At 34.4% G+C, this 20922-nt stretch overlaps 1 protein-coding gene across 2 annotated transcripts in view; it reads right to left on the bottom strand.

Annotated features, from left to right (window-relative positions):
- LOC112042891 (chondroitin sulfate proteoglycan 4) overlaps window positions 1-13145 on the bottom strand; it is a 41348-nt gene extending 28203 nt beyond the window's left edge. The window contains exons 1-7 of one of the 2 annotated variants that reach the window (XM_052890607.1): window positions 12717-13145; window positions 12500-12636; window positions 10871-11017; window positions 5904-6047; window positions 4873-5054; window positions 3728-3935; window positions 228-383 (exon numbers count right to left, since the gene is read on the bottom strand). In XM_052890607.1, the coding sequence (XP_052746567.1) occupies window positions 228-383; window positions 3728-3935; window positions 4873-5054; window positions 5904-6047; window positions 10871-11017; window positions 12500-12636; window positions 12717-12804 (1062 nt within the window). In that variant the 5' untranslated portion in view covers window positions 12805-13145. The remainder of the gene's footprint in view (window positions 1-227; window positions 384-3727; window positions 3936-4872; window positions 5055-5903; window positions 6048-10870; window positions 11018-12499; window positions 12637-12716) is intronic. The other variant, XM_052890608.1, reaches the window with a different exon arrangement.
- Window positions 13146-20922: the final 7777 nt, after the last annotated feature.

Here is a 20922-nt window from a genome sequence, read left to right as displayed (position 1 = left end):
ATTGCTCTTGCAGACAGGTTTGAATCTGACAAAGCATCTACTGTCGCCCATACTCTTGATGACATTGCAGTGGTCCTAGGAAGGTGTTTACAGCAAACACTCAGTCGCAAAAAGCTTTTAACACAACACAACGTACGAAAATGATGTTTCGATATTTCTGAGCCAATCAGCAATAAGACAATTATATAGGTATTTAAACTTAAACTGTATCTTTTATAAATACTAACCATGATACTAGAGTCAGCGGCCTTAATCCCTTTAGCAAAAGCCCTCTGTCGTTTCTCGCTCTCAATGCCACCAAGATAGAAGGAATCCGATAGATCGAGGTATCTCGTGCCGCCACTTTCAATGCGTGTACTCATCGCTATGTTATCAATGGAGAGCTGTAAATATATAAAAATAACGATAGTGAAAATAATTTAAGAATGTGTGTTTGTTTGTTTAATAACAATAATTAAACTGACCCACGGCTTAAGGTGTAAACACCACAAAATTCCCAACTCCAGTTAAAAATTTGTACCAGGACTTTGTTGTCCAATGAAGCAGTTAGATTATATTTTAACTGACTAAAATTTTTAATAAAATGTATGTAAACTATATTCTAAAAGTGCAGTTATATAATGGTAATTATATAATTGATATATACTATTATATCAACTCTATGGAGTATACATGATTTTAATTAAGGCCAGATATTTTTCTTTGTATTGCTTATGGGTATGAAATCACAGTGACAACAGTAATTTTTAATATACTCATAGTCCAATCATTTTCCTTCGAACTTCTCAAAAACAGCTCTGTTTTTTATGACTTTTTTGTCAAGTTTGTTTTTTGATATTATTTGAAATCAGAAATGTTTAAGAGTGGGGACTGAATGATTTATATTGTTTAAACAATGATATTTATATAATAAACAATAAAAAAATTATAAATACTACCGACTTCAAAAACACAAACCTATGCAGAAAAGTTGTAAGCGAAAGAAAAAATTATATATTTTCTATGTAATGATCACTTTGCAAGCATTGCCAATGGTACAATGGGTAGACAATCAGTCGTCAAAAACCCCCCCCCCAAAAAAAAAATAAAGACTTCTTAGTTATACTTTCATACTATCATAGTTTTGTTATATCAGAAACCGATAAAAAAATATAAAAATACATGCATATTCGCATATTCGCTGATTCAACATACAAAACTAACAATATTAACAATATTATGTCATTTTGAGATTAGATACCTAAGCTAACCGAGAGCAATGCAACAGACATCTCTGCAGCATAGCTAAACAATCTCGTTTAGTATTCTGGAATGAATAGGGTAAAATACTTATAATAAAACTGATTCAGTACATTGAAAATATTTTGAAAGTCTTTTTTGAAAATTTAGAATGGAAATTAATTTTACTCTGGATTAACACATAGGTTACTTTTACATCCCAAAAAATCCATGGTTCCCGCGGGAATTGTAAACAAATAAATTCCACACGGACGAAGTCGCAGGCATCTGCTAGTGTAATATAAACGCAAGCAATTGAAGAATTTTTGTAATTAATTTTGACTGTCGGATAAAATATATCTAAAAGATATTCGACTTTGCATACTGGAATCTGTCCTTAAGAACCCATAAGAGGATCTGTAGACTCCAAAAAAGGAGAAGGTTCTACGTTCGGCTGTATGTATGTTTTTATCCATTACTATCCCCATGGGATTCGATACAAGGCAAACTGTCCCACTTTGCTAACTCGTGACCCCAAAATTTACGGACAAGTAGTTTATAATGAAGTAAGCTTTATTCCAAAGGAAGAGCGAGGCGCCATTATGCAAATATGTCTCTTAAGTCGCTAAAGCACATTTAATGGAAACATGAAAATAAATCTGAAACTCAAGTAGGTATCGCAAAGCAATATTTCGAAGCTATATATATTTTATGACGACTATATACTATAACAGGTATACAAAATGTGTGTTGTACGAAGAATATTTTACATTTAACTGCTAATGAAATATTTAACACCAAAACAAATTACGTCTAGTTATCTCCTAATAGTTTTATGTTATTTGAAAAAATTACAGTTAATAACTAAAATATGACAATACAACGGAGGAAGCCAATAAATAGACTAAAATTTGGTTTTATAGCTATTTATAAAATCATATACCCAATAATTTATAGTAGATAGGCCGAATATTTGCGTTTGAGTTTAATATAAAAGCCTTATGAATTAAAACACGTATACTGATAAATTTTGTAAATAATTGAATTGTAAAGCTTTGACCATCTCATAGATGTAGCACATAATATATCAGCATTACTGTTTAAACCACTAAATCAATTTGCATCAAGCACGCAAGCATTTATTACTACTACAGGCATACATCATTATCATTATCAACCCATATTCGGCTCACTGCTGAGCACGAGTCTCCTCTCAGTATGAGAGGGGTGAGGCCAATAGTCCACCACGCTGGCCTAATGCGGATTGGGAGATTTCACACATATATAGGTATTTCTCTGATATACAGGTTGCCTCACGATGTTTTTCCTTCACCGTTTGAGACATGTGATATTTAATTTCTTAAAATGCACATAAATGAAAAGTTGGGTGCATCACCAGACCGGATTCAAACCTACACCCTCCGGAATCGGAGGCAGAGGTCATATCACGGCTAACAATATATATAGTATATTAAGTATATTTATTAAATGTAGACAAGTTGATGAGTTTTATTTATTAAGTTTACACACATTACTTAAGACAATTAAAAAAATAACACTAATCGCAAAATTAATCGCTATCGCACCGTGCGTATCTCAGTCGCCTAAATGATAGTAATTATTATGAAAGAACGCGCCTAGATCAACATATTTATACATGGATGAGAAAAAGATAAGCCTTAAGCTACAGCTCGTCCGGATCAACTCGACACGGGCTCGAATGATGTTTGTACTGTTTTTGTATGGTCGTGCTTGGTAGCCAGGTGTCAAGTCGATGCGCACTAGTTATAAATACAAACCAAAGAGTACGCTGTGGCGTGCACGGTGACGATCAGACGTAATGTATGAAATCGGAGGACGTGTGTATATATCGTGAGTCTGTACATCATCATCATCATATCAGCCGTTGGACGTCCACTGCAGGACATAAGCCTTTTGTAGGGACTTCCAAACATAACGATACTGAGCCGCCTGGATCCAGCGAATCCCAGCGTCTTACTTGATGTTGTCAGTCCACCTGGTGGGGGTCGACCAACACTGCTTTCTAGTGTGGGATCGCCATTCCAGCACTTTGGAACCCCAACGTCCATCGGTTCTTCGAACTGTGCCCCGCCCATTGCCACATCCCGTCCGTACACTACATTTGATTGCCACTGTGCCACCGCAGACGCCCTGGGTTCGATCTCCGGCTGGGCAGACTGATTTTCTTAATTTGTCCAGGTCTGGCTGGTGGGAGGCTTCGGCCGTGGCTAGTTACCACCCTACCAGCAAAGCCGTACCGTCAAGCGATTTAGCGTTCCGGTACGATGCCGTGTAGAAACCGAAAGGGGTGTGGATTTTCATCCTCCTCCTAACAAGTTAGCCCGCTTCCATCTTAGACTGCATCATCACTTACCATCAGGTGAGATTGTAGTCAAGGGCTAACTTGTAGAGAATAAAAAAAAATGACGCGAGCAGTAGCCGTATACAAGAAACAATTTAAAATATGTAGTAAATTTTGATGATTTACCTCAATAAGTGATGGGTTGAAGAGCAGATGCATTTTGTGCCACTGACCATCGTTCACTCTCTCCGTGTGTACAATCTGCCCTCGGGCCATCTTCACTCTCACCACGCCCTCCAATATCTCTACGGCCAAGTAATCAGAACCGCGACCACCGCCAGGGTTGTACAGAACAATGGCATTTGGCGTGATCGTTTTGAACTCTATCTGCCATCTGAAATATATACGTTTTTATAAATACCCTGGGTAAGCCCCTGAAATTCATTGTTTCTGACATTGACAGAGTTACATATAATAATAGATTATAAAACTGATGATGACGTCGTCATCAACCCATATTCGGCTCACTGCTGAGCTCGAGTCTCCTCTCAGAATGAGAGGGGTTAGGCCAATGTCCACCACGCTGGCCCAATGCGGATTGGCAGACTTCACACACACAGAGAATGAAGATAATTCTCTGGTATGCAGGTTTCCTCACGATGTTTTCCTTCATCGATTGAGACACGTGATATTTAATTTCTTAAAATGCACACAACTGAAAAGTTGGAGGTGCATGCCTCGGGCCGGATTCGAACCCACACCCTCCGGAATCGGAGGCAGAGGTCATATCCACTGGGCTAACACTGCTCTACTGATGATGTACTTAGTATGAATGCATTTTATAAAACGAACGAAGTGAGCTTTATAGTAGAGACACGAGTATTTTAATACCAATTTATGCAATGTATCATACTCTACTTTATTTAATCTCATGCAAAGTACATATAACTCTTGTTCAAAGGAAAACAATTACATATGTTTATATATAGACCTCCAAATGTGGCAGGGCCATCAAACCATTGAACAGGATGTCGTGAAGTATAGTAATGTTAGTTATAAATTTAAAAAAATAATGGACTAATAAAACAAACGTTAAAACGTTGATGAATTTGAATGAACCGTGATTAATTTATGTCATTAATAAATGCATCAATAATCAATTTCAATTTTTAATACAATTTAATTACCCACAAGAGGAGGAGAAAAACCAAAGAGATGGTTGAAGTGTGTGGTACAAAAAATGTGTGTTTTAAACAAATAGAACTTAATGACATATTTTGCTGACTCTACCTAAGAACAATGGGAAGATGATTCATTAATTTAAGACGTACCTTCCTCCCGCTCTAGAGTTAATTTTCGGTAAAATCAAATAGGCGCCCTCATCAATGAAACTTATGTCGGAATTGATATCGGCATCGAACTCTGGTGCGCAGTTCCACGTGACTCCCTCAACGTGTACTGATCCACTGCGACTTCGAGCCTTCTCGATTATTTTTACTCCATTGTAATACACCTATAAACGAAATAACAAATGTTAAATACACTATAATTTCGACTTCATGAAATAGCTTGGAAGATAAATAAAATTAAATAACTAATTACTTATTAAAATTAATTAATTAAATTTAAATTAACACCTATGCTATGCTAGAACAATGTATTGACAACTGACGTTATTAACGCAGTGCTTTATATGAGTACTGATAGTCTTCAGCATGTCGATCTGAACAACGAACCGAGCCAAGCATAGAGCCAAATATTGCTACGAACATCTTGATAATTCTAGCGAACGCTCTATTCGATGTATCCTTTACAAGCAAATCTGCTCGCTAGAACACTCGCCAGAATGCTCGATAGAATGCTCTCTAAAAGGTTCTCATATTTTTCTGTGATGTAACATTCGCACGAATGCTCATTACAAGTGAATGCTCAAGTCTATCAGCACCTTAAGACAATGATAATGCAATGTTAATTGGTTGGTTATAAATTATAACATATTGGTTCTATTGATAAATAGTATTTTATACTATTTATCAATAGAACCAATACTAGTATAACAAAGTATTTTTACTCAACAACTCTACGCTTAAGAGGTATCGGAATGAAATGAGGCAGAGGTCCCAGGTTCGATATTTATTTATTTCAGTTTAATAAATATTTTCGCAATATTAATCATGTTTAATAAAATATAGGGCATTTTTTGTTAGTTGTATAATTTTTCTTATTTATTATGTAACTGTAAAAATGTGAAGTGAACGAATTAGAACTATGACTTGTTATTTTCAATTTAAAGAATCAGTATACCAATAAAATATGTCAATTGGTCTAAAAATAAATGTCTTATATTTAAATTGTTACGCACATCCTCCATGCATCCGCGAAAATTTTCCATATGTCCGAGAAATAGTTCAGAAAAATCGCCTTGGCCTCCGAGAAAAATTCCAAAATGGATGTTTAACTCGAAGAAACGTCCCGGCAACCTCTTCTTCACAACGTTGTCGTCAACCTAAAAATAATGAGGGGATGTCATTGACATAATCAACCGGCTGACTCACACACTTGAAGTCTTGTACACCGATCATATTCGTTGCAACATTCGAGCCTTCGTTACATTGTAGTATTGAAATTGAAATACAAAGCTATACAAATTATACTCCGATATAAACCCTGTGACCTTAATGATGACAAAGATGCTTGTAAGCAGTCGAATTTATATTCAGTTCATCGTTACGTGTGAATTTTTTTTTTTTAATCAGCAACTGCTTTTTAACCTACTTCCCAATTTTTTTTTAATTAATGTTCGTTACATCATTATTTTGTCATTTATTAACCAAATTTGTAAATTCTTTTTTGTGTGAAAGAGTATTCTTCCAGATTGGTCCCATTACATTTTCATGAAAATCGATTAAGTAATTTTAATGTTATATTAAAATCAAAATAACTGAAAGACGTTATTGAAGTCGGATCCATTTTTCTGTTAATGTCAACCTTCAATAATATTTTATACGAAAAAACGCCTATGAATTTGCCTGGTGAATCTTATTTCTTTCCCTTACGTCCGTTACTAACTAAGCGTGCTAAATTAAATCCTAATTAAGTGAGTGCCATGTGGGTTCAATGGTTAGCCTTTGTGGTTTCGAATCACTAGATCCTGGGTTCGAATCTTGGATCGGGCTCTGAGATTTTGAAATTTTCTTTCTTTTTTGTAAAAACCAAAAAGAGTGTAGATTTTCATCATACTCTTAACAAGTTTGCCCGCTTCCATCTTAGATTGCATCATCAGTTACCATCAGGTGAGATTGTAATCAATAGCTAACTTGTAAAGATTTTTAAAAAATCTTCCCCTCTTTGGATGTCTGTTCGCGATAAACTCGAAAATTTATGGATCGGATCATCATGCAGTTTTCATCAATAGGTACTAGATAGTGATTGTTCAGGAAGGTTAAGTTTTAATATTTGTTCAAATCAATTAAAATATGACGATACTTCTTAGAAGCTAGAAGGGTCAGGGGATTCCACGTGGGCGAAATCATTGTCATCATCAAGTAATATCATCATCAAGTAAAGCATTGAAAAACTAAAAGTAATACGGGTGCACTACACGATACACCAATAGGACTTGGCACAATACCAAAACCATTAATTTTACGCCCGAAACCGCATTCAATATTTTACATTCCATATCAGGTGAAATTAATATTTTGCTAACATATATATGTAAATGCTGAGTCTCTTTTATTCCTGTGTAACCAAAAATAAAAAAAACTTATCATATACTCGTAATATCGTTGCGCGTCAATAGCTCAACGATAATAGTAGAGGAGCCGAGAGGGGATTTTTGCAGTTACTCGAGCGCGGCAGATAAACATAAGGGACTATACCTTACACTTTGTCGAGTACCTCCACCGAATATGAGCCCTTAATATTGGTGGGTACGTTTAGGGCAACCAAAAAAAAAACTAACTTCATAAATACTCAACCAGCACGTCAGATTAAGATAAGGTAGGTGAGTTGATAGCTAAAAACTGCACATTTCGAAAATCTGACGATTTGAGCGTAACGTAATGGAATGGGAGGGTTTCAAAGTTACAAAATTAAACCCTTATATTTTAGTGCTCGAGGTACGAGTGCGATTAATTTTTTACTTATTTTTAAGGAAATAATCTCCTAATTAATCGCTAAAATTTTCTTACAATTTCAGTAAGCCAAAGTAATAAAAATTGTTTTTAAAGTCTGTAGTTTTTTTTTCCACCGCTAAAAGCGGAAAAAGTAAATAACCATTTATTCTTCCTATAATTTAATCTACCAAATGTAATCGGTCTCAATGACGCTCGAGTAACTGCAAATTTAGCATCCCGGGCTTCCCTACTATAAAGCGGCTGGACTCATCACATCACATCACCGAGAGGTGGTGGTCCACTCTTTTTGTTGTAACCACTTCTAATATAGTCTTTTTCGACAAGTTGGTGGGGAATGGAAATATTAGTCATATAGTATTCGAGTAAGATCCCAGAGTGATCCGATATAGCTTATTTTCACAAAGAATTCAAGTGCTTTGAACTTGCTCTGTGACACATGAACAGGTGAGAAAGGTAACTAAAAAAGCGTTACGTGGCTTAAACTTACATGGCTGATATTTATATTGAAGAATATTATTCTGAAACAGTATCAAAAGTGTCAGACACTTTTCAGTGACCAGAGCTTTTGTCAGACACTAAAAATAACCCGTACAGCAGATGTTACGCGATTACTCTATGACGCCTTAACCGATTTGGAAAATTCTGGTTTTGCTTGAAAGAGTATACTACTGAGGTGATCTCAATGTTCTTATGCCAGAACCTATTACTGGGATCCTGGAGAAACCGGGGGGAACTTTCATAAATTGTAGTGACAACTTGTGTGTTTGTTAATTTTTCATTAAGTATTTTAAAGCACTACGATGTAATGAAGGTCTGGAGTAGATAGAAGGTGGAACTGAAACACAGATGAGGGAACTCCTTAACTGTTTACAGTAACTACCTTGTGATTGAACTTGATTTATTTGTATCAATGAGGACTATCACTTTCTCTCCTGGTCAGGTGTCACAGAGCAAGTCTCAACAAACATGCATGTTTTCAAAGTACTTGAGACACTAATGAAAACCTCAGGTTTCATCTTTGTGAAAATAACCTGTGTTAGATCGCTCTGAGATCTTGGTCTAAAAGATATGGCAAATATTTAAAAAAAAAAGAATGTGAATGTTTCTTTTTATGTTTTAAGAAGAAAAAGAGAAAGAATACAATGCCTTTTTCGAAAAAGAAAGAGAAAGAAGAGGATATATGTAGCTTTGACCCACCACGCTACTCCTAACGCTAATTGTTATAGTTGAATCTATAACAATTTCTCATCATTATCAACCCACATTTGGCACACTGCTGAGCTCGTATCTCCCCTCAGAATGAGAGAGGTTAGGCCAATAGTCCACCAATTGCGGATTGGCAGACTTCACACACACAGAGAATTAAGAAAATTCTCTGGTATGCAAGTTTCCTCATGATGTTTTTCCTTCACTGTTTGAGATACGTGACATTAAATTTCTTAAAATGCACACAACTGAAAAGTTGGAGGTGCATGCCCTGGATTTGAACCCACACCCTCAGGAATTGGAGGCTGAGGTATATGCACTGGGCTATCACAATAACAGTTACTTTGTGATGTTAATTAATGAACATGGGAACCAATTAATGTACTCTGTAAAACATGTAGGTCTAACACCATCAACTTCCCAGAACTTAAGAGTATTATTGAGAGTTTTTGGAAAGAAAAAAAATAACCACAACAATTCATAGCCAACCTAATCCAAGACTCAAATCTAACACAAGAGAATCTCATGATACATTACATTACAATTACATTTGTAATCTATACTAATATAATAAAGCTGAAGAGTTTGTTTGTTTGTTTGTTTGATTGAACGCGCTAATCATAGGAATTACTGGTCCGATTTGAAAAATTCTTTCACTGTTAGATAGTCCATTTATCGAGGAAGGCTATAGGCTATATATTATCCCCATATTCTTACGGGAACGGGAACCACGCGGGTGTAACCGCGCGGCGTCAGCTAGTGTAATGTATAAACTGATTGATAACTGATTGATCAAATGAGTGACCACCTTAAAGTCCCTGTTTAACTGAAGACCAGTCAGCTCAGTTTAGTATAGAGATTTGTGTATACTGAATCAGCACTATTATTTACAAAACAACATTCCAAAGTACAGCTGCTGTGATGCATCATTCCCTCAAATCACTTAGCATATTGTGATGATGGATTTCCTTTGATCTCTAACATGAATTGTTATAGCTACTTACAATCAAACAATGTTTTTAAAACTGTGTTTCTAAACTGAAGGAAGTTAAATACGATAAACAGTTAAGAAGTTGCTAAAACTTCAAAATGCATGTACCTAACTTCATAAATGGGTATGGGAAGCAAAGGCTGGAATATATTGTTCCAACTATCAATAACAATCTTCTGGACATGGTCAGAAATCTTTTAAAAGATACGACGAATGTGCACAGACGGAAATCGCCGTGTCATCCGAGTGTCTCAACAGGTGGGCCTTAAAATGAACATGAGTAAGACAAAGACAATGTGTAAAGCTCATGTACCGCTCCACCCAGTTATTGTTGAGGACTCGGTTGTACTAGGTACGCAAAATCACTTGAAACTTCGTTACATTAGAGCTTTTATTTATACAGATACACTAGTTTTTGTTTTATTTAAAAATATCAAATACTTATGATTTTACATGCATTCAAAGTTCGCATAAATATCGACTCCCGCTAACGGTCGCGATATTGTACGTGACGTCATTACACAACAATAGCTCGCCTGTTATAGGTAATTTTGTGCTTCTGCCTTACCTATACACGAGCTAATAGTTAAAATTGAAATTTTTTTTTGTGTTTAAAAGCCCATTTATCAAGGAAGGCTATAAGCTACATAACATCAGGCTACTAACAATAGGAGCAAAGCACTGATCGAAAATGTGGCCAAAAAGGGGAAAATAATGTTCTTGTCTTCTTAATATATAAATGCTAAAGGTCATTCTCACGAAATCTTAAACACCGCTGGACGTACAAAGATGAAATTTGGCAGGTATGTAGTCTATAGTTAGTATCTGCTAATAATGGATCGATAGAGCCGGATTAAAGAGGCCTAGAGGCTCTCACAAGTTTGTATGAAAGTCTTTCATTTATTATGCTACAAACTTGAAATTTCGTCTTTGTATGTGGCAGGAATCTGTTATTTTTAATGTAAGAAATAAACCATCATGTTAGTCACATACCTTCATAGTAAGATTTGCTTCTCGTCTGATGATGCTTACGTGGTGCCATTGTGTATCATTGAGGTTGATGCCTTTTGATGATGACAGTTCACTTTCCCCAGCTCCAAGATTAATGTGCAGTTTTAATCTCCCGCTTTCTAGTCTTATCTAAAAAACATATGTATTTTTATATGTATTTTATGTATTTTCAAGGCTTTGTTTTTTATTGGTAATAAATATTGTTGTGCTTAAATACAATCATACCTGTAGGCCTAATATAACAATATCTTGTTAAAACAAATCAATCATTAGGCTAGTTGACAAGTTTTTTTAAATTGTCTTAAATAGTTCATTACCATTCCATTAGACTAAAATTTTTTTAAATATTATTTTGAGACATTATTACATGAAAATTTTGGTTTTTAAATATGTTTTTGACAATATGAGCTAAAATGCCTGTCGGCCATGGCAGTCTATATTTAACTGTTTCATGACATCAGTATATTAGTTACAATTAGTTCGATATTTAGTACATCAAGTGTGTTAGTGACGTCACAAAATGGACAACAGCGTTTTTGATGTTCGGAAAATTTGAAAAAAGTGATTGATTGTTGAATGAATTAAGTTTTATAAGAAATCCTTAACTTTTATTAATTGATATTGATATATTTCAGACCCTTATTCTATGTACTATATGAAATTAATATTGTTTATATTAAATTTGATATGAGTCCACTATGCTATTGCACAATTGGTGCTACTGGTTGATTATATTAATCAACTCTTGCCTTTAAGGCTTAGACCAATTACCTTCTATTGGACCAGTATCACACTCAAACTCACAAACGAAATTGACTGTCGTTTTTTGAGGGGGACAATAAATTCACACATGGAAAATATTTACTCACACACCAATAAATATATTATGTGTCCTTACGACACAACTATACATTTTTGAATTGTAATACACACATGTGTAATTTTAATACAATGAAACATAGATTCTATAGATGCAGTTTGTATGAACATGTTTGATCATGATCAAATATTTTTGACAGAGGGGTAACATGTAGCGAGGCAGGTCTTATAGAAAGTAATTACTCTGAGCTATAAGATGATTAAATTATAAGTTACAGGGAACACAGTACCAGAAGGGTATTATATTTCAAAATCTGTCTATTACTCGTACAGTATGTACCTAATTTGAATTAGAAACCAAAGGTGGGATACTCTGTATTATTTAATATAATATTTCATGTAAATAAATAAATAAATGAATGATTTCTGTGAGGCTCAAATATTTGAAAATACTTAACTTAATGCTTAACTGACTCTAGAAACAAAATCTTAAAAAATAAATAAACTAGAATATAAAATAAATATATATAAAATCGAAATCAAAAAATATCAAAAATCACTTGATATACATAGATGAAATTTGGGGGGTAGGAAGTTTGTAGTTAGTACACATCAACTAAGAATGAGTTTTGCGGCAGGGCCGGATTAAAGAGGTCTAAGGGTTGAAGTAGCAAGTGTCCACTAGTAATGTATGTATTTTTAATTCAGGAATAAACGAATCATTGATATATTTCTATTTTTTGTTTCTATTTTTCAGTTAAATTTATGTATAAACTAGTGTTATATACACACCATACAATAGTCAGTTTTTCCAGCGGCAAGGAGCAACAGCGCATCGGACAAGTGTGTACGGAACCTAAAGCTTATGTCCGTAACACCCTTCGCTTCCTGAAGTGGGTAGGAAACGTAGCTGGCGCCGTAGAACGACGCTAAAAATAAACAAAGCCTTCACCAAGTGATTACTACCACAACACTAGCAATTTATAAAACACTTTAATTACTTAATTACCTTTATCGTAAGCCAGGCTTAAAGACGCAAGACATAATACAAACAAAAGTTCCATTTTTAAATAAGTTAACACAACACTGATGAACATGAAACTTAATTAATTCAACTTAGGCTAAAACGTCGAACGTATTTCGTGAACTCTCGGCATCGTATCCTTAACCCGTGGAACATAATAGAAAAAAATAAAGGGACATTCTCAAAAATCAGCAAAGATCGCAAAAGTGGTGTTTCATTGTTAAAACAGTCAAATAATCCAGTTTCACAAATATCACTAACGATTTTAACCGTGCAGAGACGATTATAGTTAAATATGGTGAGACATCTTTTGCTGAATTTGATCTTCGGTTAGCTTTACACTTTACACTTTCGTATTTCACTGTCAGTGTCATGTCAAGTGTCAACGGCAAAATCAAAATGTCGTCTGTGCCACCGACCCAATGAAGAAAGAGTAAGGAGGAACGGCCTAAGTTGTCTATATAATTTTTACAAGTGCGATGAAAATATAAACCTTACGAGTAAAAATATTTTTGTCTCATTCTCACCTACGTTGTTTATAAAATGTTAAAGGATAACATAATGTCAAACAGTTCTATGTATCTTTCATAATCATTTATATTATTACAAAACTCCGCCTTGAAGCACGTAGGCGCCATTTAAAGGAATCATTTACGTCCTATGAAACTTCTATATGTCCATCTGATTTTGTAACGGATTCTTGAAATCAGATCGTTTTTATGGTGTTTTTTTTGTGATTCTACTTTTAGAAAGTGCAAACTTAAATATATCTGCTGGTAGATAAGTATTAGAGAATCTAAAACAATTAATGTTGAGAAACATGTAAATTACGGTCACAAATTCACAATGAATTTCTTTAAAAAAAATCAAGTATGGATTATTCACGGCAATTGTTTTTAAAATTCTCGCTTTTTAATTTTATTTTTCTTTCTCATGAGAAAAAGGCAAAGGTATTACACCATACAAGGTGTCCCATGTCTCCAAAACTCGCAATATTCGCAACTCAATAAAAATTAAATAAAATAATTAACGTATTCCACAGACAAGAAAGCTGCATTTCATTCCAATTTAAAGTTTTTTTATTTATTTTTCAAACCAATCAGGGCCTTACAAATAATGATTCTGTTTTCGAATAAAACCTCCTCCGTTTTATAGTAGGCTAGTACTTGGCTAGTACTCGTAACAGACAAGAATTACAAAAACAAAATTACTTTAGCCCCTAGAGGCTGAAATGCTTGTTTAGCCCCTCTGTGGAGTGACAGTGTTTTTGGGCAAGAGTAGTGAAACGTTTATTTATTTTGCGTATATAAGTAAGTTTATTCATTTTCTTTTTGGCTTTTTATATAATATACTAGCGGACGCCCGCGACTTCGTCCGCGTGGAATTCAATGTAAACTTTCAAGCCCTATATCACCACTTTAGTGGTTGAATTAAAAAAAAAATAATTACACTATATTTCGTATTTTTTTCATGATTTACGAACAAATATTTAAACTGTAACTCTAAAAATGAAGGACTTTCCATACAAACTTTCAACTCCTATTTCACCCCCTGCTCATTTTATTTTCGCAATAAAAAGTATCATATACCTCCGTATTATGGTCTTAAACCGTGCCAAGTTTCATTTGAATTCATTCATCAGTTTCAGTATGATGTCCGAATAACAAAAAAACACGAACAGACAGCAGACAGCCAGTCAAAAAATCAAAAAAAAAATATTTTTAGCTTCAGTATAATGCCCCCCAAAAAAAATTTTCAAAATATCTTCAATGTACAGAATGTACAAAATGTACAGAATTCGCATTATAAGTATAGATTCTAGATGGCGCTAATAGTAACTCTATGCCACGCTAAGGTTTGTTGTTACAAATGGCTTAAGCAAAATCTCAAATTGCGGTGCGGGTGACAGTTTATTTCACTCTTGAAAGTTTGCTGCGATTCACGACAGTAGTACGAACTTCATACAGGCCACTGTCACCCGCACCGTGTTACAGCGCACGAACTATAACACAAATAAAGCGATAATAAGGCCTTACGATCAGCGGAAAAGTAAGAATGTTACTACCTCTGCGTTAGAAAATGCTGCTTTTTATTTATAGCGAAAAGTGTAGAGATATACACATATACTGTAAATATAAACATATCGGATTTTAAACAAACTTTTAATCATCAGACTGCCAAAATTAATATGCATAGGTAGGTAGAGTTTGGCTAGTGAAAGTAGAGACTGAAATAGCTCAGCAAATTCAAAAAAATACCTACTAATCTTTTTAAAAAACGTATATGTGTGAAAACATTACTACAAATTAAAAAAAAAATTAAATTGCAATTATCAAACTTTATTTAAATATTTGCACTATTATTTTGGAACCCCTTTTATTTTGTTTTAAATTTGCCGGTCGATTTCAGTTTCTACTTTTATTAGCCAAAATGTGCATAACTAATACAATATTCTGTATCAAAGAGCCCTATGTGAAACGTATTCTTTATTAATGACGTCACATGTTCATTTGTTGTGTTTTGGTGGCAAAAATTTTACGTAGATATTTTTTCATTTATATCATAATTTTTACTGCTTATTGACGAAACAAAATAAAATATAGTTTAAAATACTATACTACTAAATAATTCAGTTTAAACACTATTTAAAAAAGAGACAAGTAGCGTATTGCCGCAGTTTTAGTCCAACATTTTCGTGTATGTACCTCCACTTTTTCTCCTTGGAGTATTTTTTATTCTTTGCGTTGGATGGTCGGTGCAAAGAGCTAATATTATGAGGAAATGAACTAAAGTCACGTGATCTGAAGCAAAAAAAAAAATGGCGCCGTAATCGCCCACTTTTAGTACCTATATGCCTAATACCCACAGATTAAAGATAAGTCTTCATCTGGTGAGATAGATTTCCTAATTTGGAGATGGATCAAAAAAGACTTACAAATGAAACACCTACTTAAGAAAAATTTAATAAGTGCAGAAAAGAACAACAAGTACATTTACTTTCGGATGGTGTTTTTTAAACAATTATTTCACATGTTTACCCCTCATACTCATTATTCAACTTCACAGTAGTTGGAAATTAAGTTACCGTAAAAAGTAAAAGCATCTCCCCTAACATTCAAAGTTGTAGCATTTTGTACCTACATTTAATTTTCAAATAAAATAAAACATTGAATACTTGAGTTATTTTACTTGAGTTATTTTATTTTCTCACAATCGTAGTGAAAAATATTGTGTAGCACCCATTATAAATTCGGTTTCTATTTAGGCGGCCCTCGCCTTCGGCTCGTGGCGTAAAAATACCTCGTTTGAAATGGGTTTTTTTAGCCCCTTGTATAACAATCTACTATATATATATGCTACATAAATACATTATGCGTAAGGATAAGGATGGGGATGATTTCAGTGAACTCCACATGCCACATGGCGGGAACCTCTTGAGTTCCAGATACTTTTGTTTTTTCTCTGTCTCAGCTTTCACAAGGTAACCAAAAGCACCCTCGACTGTGGCCGGACCAGCACCATGATGTCAGGCTTATTCGCAAAAATTGTCATGTCCGTGATGTTACTATTATCTCAATTAGTCAAAATAGATAGATGTGATCAGGGGGGGGACAGTTCCATACATTCTGAGCAATTTGTTGACTTACAGGCCATCTAGATCTAGTAGTGAAACAACTTTTCGACTAAGTTGGTAAAAATATCTCAACAGATGGCAGCAATTCCATCGCTAATCTTAGTGTGCCCAGTATCAATATTTGCAACCATTTCGTAATATTTAATAATTTTAACGATAATGAAAAAAATAGTAACTCTGTAATAATCTCATAGACCACTACATGAAATATATATTTAAATCGTTTTGCTAATCAAACTTCTTCATTTAATAAAATATGTGACACATAAGTTAACATAGAGTGTTTGGTTAGTTTTTAAGTAACAAATGGCAACTACGCAACAATATTAACTAAATGGCTAAGATGATATGAAGTAATAATCTTTATATTATGTCCGGGAACAAAATATTTATAGTATGTGATATTCATGGGGAGGTAAAACATGGAGCAGTGGCGTTTTTCTTCCAAGCCATTTTCCAGTCCTTAATTTGATAGCAAATAATGTCTGCAAATTAGTTACGACTTCATATACTTTTCTATATTTATTCTGCAATTATTTTTTTAAATAAAAATATTTTGACTCCTCAGTTTTGTCCGATTGCCCGTGAATATTAATTTGTGTTGGTTGCGATTGTAAGCTATTGGGTATAACAAAGTAAGCGTATATTAATTTCAACATGGCCATGAACTGTCATCTGGTCCAGTGGTGAACATGGTCAAACGGATTCAAACAAAGTTATGTATGATTAGGAATTAGGAATAGTCATGGGTTCGAGCCCGGGTGGGGAAAATGGATTACATCACAATATATTTTTTTTGTTTTTTTTTTATTTGTTTTTCTCAATTCGTTTTTTTTAATATTTTTTGAGTTTTATTAAACCTCGATTAAAAATCTCCATTTAAATAAAATTGCCGCTGTTTTAGTAGTACCTGTAAGTTTACTCCAAACCGCAGTTGGCGCTTCAATTTAAGCCACCGAAAATCTTCAAGAGGGCTCTCTTTTCCCATATACTTATTATACTCTTTGGATGTGTTTTAGAAACAATGCTGTAATGCGGAGTCTATAGTAAATGGTGGTGGCAACTAACCGACCGGTCATTTTTAATGCGTTTTAGGGTGGCCGCACACTGTCAATTTTTAGTTGGCCGATAGTTGGACGACTTTTTAATGAATAATGTTACTAGGTATGCCAAACTTTTTGAATTTTTTGAAGTTTGAATTACTTGAAATGTTGTCACAGTAAAACCTGTATGTATACAAACACACTAGTTTTGGTTGTAGTCAAAAATACCTAATAGTTTGGATTTTATAGGCATTCAAAGTTTCGAAAAATATCGAGTCCCGTTAACAGACGCGTGACCGCTTGTGACGTCATGTTACAACATGGTTCCCAACTTAAGGGTTTTCTCCCCAGATTTACGGGGTAAATAAGTGCGATGGGATTTTCTTTAGGGGTCTAAAATTTTTAGGGGTATTTTCAGGGATTTTTTGACTCTTTAAGTTTTTTAAATTGATAATAATAATATTTCTTTCTTGACCTAGCGACTTATAACGACATATAATACGTAATAAATAATGTTACTAGGTACGCAAAATCATTTGAAACTTCGTTGCATTAGAGCTTTTATATATATATAGTTTTTGTTTTATTTAAAAACTAGCGGACGCCCGCGACTTCATCCGCGTGGAATTCAGTTTTTCACAAATCCCGCGGGAACCATGGATTTTTCCGGGATGAAAGTAGCCATGTGTTAATCCAGAGTAAAGTCTATTTCCATTCCAAATTTCAGCCAAATCGCTTCAATAATCGCAGCGTAAAAGAGGAACAAACATACTTACACACTTTCACACTTACACACAAACTTTCGCCTTTATAATATTAGTGTGAAAATGAAATGAAATGAAAATATACTTTATTGTACACCACACAGAAACATACGATACAGAAAAATAATGGAAAGAAAGAAAAATGCACAATAGGCGGCCTTATCGCTAAAAAGCGATCTCTTCCAGGCAACCTAACGAAGAAACTAATAATAAAAATTATAAAGATATAGGCTAGGGTGTACAGAGGTAATATATAAAAGAAAATAACGCATAAAAAAGAAAATAGTTAAATACTTATGTAACAAAATACTAAGAAATATCAACATATATAATATACAATACGATACATATACCATATAATACAAATTGTATATTAACAATATTTATACATACGTATACGAGTATATATATAAATATTGATATATAAATAATAAATATAAATGTATAAACATGTAAAAAAATATATATAAACATGTCATAAACACAACAAACCATGACGATAATTATTAAAAAAAAAAAAAAAATACAAAATTTAAGGTGGAAAGTAATGTTTACCAATGAGCCCCTTGAATATCGGCAAAGATTTCGCACGTCTGATATCAGGAGGGAGAGAGTTCCACAGCCTTACGGATTCGACAGCAAAGGATCTAGAGAAAAAAGAAGTACTATGAGTGGGAATTTTTAAGATAAGGTTATCGTCAGAACGGAGTGAACGACAGTGAGTATCACTAAGAAACTCAAACCGTTCTTTCAGATAAAAAGGAGTATAGTGATGGAAAAGAACAGAGTATAAAAGAGACAGAATATGAGTATTCCTGCGAAGACGAATCGGAAGCCACTTGAGCTTAGTCCGAAATTCAGAAATGTGGTCATATTTTCGAAGTCCAAATATGAACCGAATGCAGAGATTTTGAATACGCTCAAGTTTATTAAATTGCTCAATAGTTAAATCTAGATAGCAAGTATCAGCATAATCAAGAATTGGTAAAAGGAGAGATTGAGCCAACGTAATTTTAGTAGGTATAGGCAGGAAGTTACTGAGACGTCGCAAAGAATGTACTGCTGCAAACATCTTCCTGCTCACTTCGCTAACCTGAGGGACCCAGGAGAGATATTTATCAAATACAACACCTAGATTTCGTACTGTATCGCTAAATGGTAGTTGAACTCCATCAAAAACAACACAAGGAATTGTTGTCCAGTTAATACGGGCAATTTGTTTGTGACTGCCTATAATGATGACCTGTGTTTTAGAAGCATTTACTTGCAGACCATAAGATCTACCCCACTCAACAATTCCCTGTAAATCTTAGTGTGATAGTGTGATACCAAATAGTTATGATTTTACATGCAATCAAAGTTCGCATAAAATATGGCCAAACGGGAAAAATAATGTTCGGTCGTCGGCTAGTCTTCCTAACATAATAATAATAATAATTCTTTATTTCAGGTTATACACCCATTTAAAATACACAGATAATATACAAATAATAATTAAATAATAAATTTATAATATACAAATCAGAAAGGTCATTCTCACGAAATTTCGAAAACCGCTTGACGTACAAAGATGAAATTTGGCAGGGAGGTAGTCTATAGTTAGTAGGTATCTGCTAATAATGGATTTTGCGATAGGGCCGGATTAAAGAAGTCTAGAGGCTCTCACAAGTTTGTATGAAAGTCCTTGATTTTTTATGCTACAAACTTGAAATTTGGCAGGGAGGTAGTAAACAGTTTAACAGAGTTAGTGTACGTTTGTTATGATTGAATATTACGATAGGGCCGGATTAAGGAAATCTAAAGGCTTTCACAAGTTCATATGAAAGTCCTTACTTTTTAAGCTTAAAAGTTTTTAGACCTCTTTATTCCGGCCGTGTCATAAAATGGGTTTGTAACAGACGTCTACCAACTATAAACCACCTCCCTGCTAAATTTCAAGTTTGTAACATAACAAATGAAAGACTTTCATACAAACTTGTCAGAACCTCTAGACCTCTTTAATCCGGCTCTATCAAAAATCCATTATTAGCTACTAACTATAGACTACCTCCCTGCCAAATTTCATCTTTGTACGTCAAGCGGTTTTCGAAATTTCGTGAAAATGACCTTTCGCATTTATTATATTAAGAAAACTAGCCAAAAATTTTTTCCTCGTTTTGGCCACATTTTTGATCGGTGCTTTGCTCCTATTGGTCGTAGCGTGATGTTATGTAGCTTACAGCCTTCCTCGTTAAACGGGCTTTTCAACACGAAAATACTTTTTCAATTCTAACCATTAGTTCATCAGTAGGTAAGGCAGAAGTCCGAAATTGCTTATAACGGGCGAGTAAGTGTTGTATGATGACGTCACTGCGTTAAACGCGAGCTGATCACCGCGCGCTCACTTTAAAAATCTCGGGAATTAATCAACGTATCGAAATAATTCTTTCACGAGTATTTTTTGTTTTCAACGGAGAATACAGAAAGCTAACATTAAAAAATAGTTAACATTATTCATTGTGCGTGATTTAGTTGGACAGATGTGCGGGCTATCTTAAATCGCTTAATATGCCGATTAAGTCGGCCAACTAAAAGTTGTAAGTGAGCGGGGGCTCTTAAAGTTATAAAACGGACAACCGGGAATAATAAGTGCGGTTCAAAAAAACTGGATTGTCAAGTGGAGACTGGAGAGACCACATCCAACTTGGTCTCAACCCCATCACTCATAATAAATAATTCGTCTGAGACTAAGAGTATCTATGTCTGAGACT

Source organism: Bicyclus anynana, chromosome Z (assembly GCF_947172395.1).
Source record: "Bicyclus anynana chromosome Z, ilBicAnyn1.1, whole genome shotgun sequence".
Taxonomy (NCBI): Eukaryota; Metazoa; Arthropoda; class Insecta; order Lepidoptera; family Nymphalidae; genus Bicyclus; species Bicyclus anynana.
Note: the sequence above shows the minus strand (reverse complement) of the source record. Positions and strands in the feature narration are given on the sequence as shown.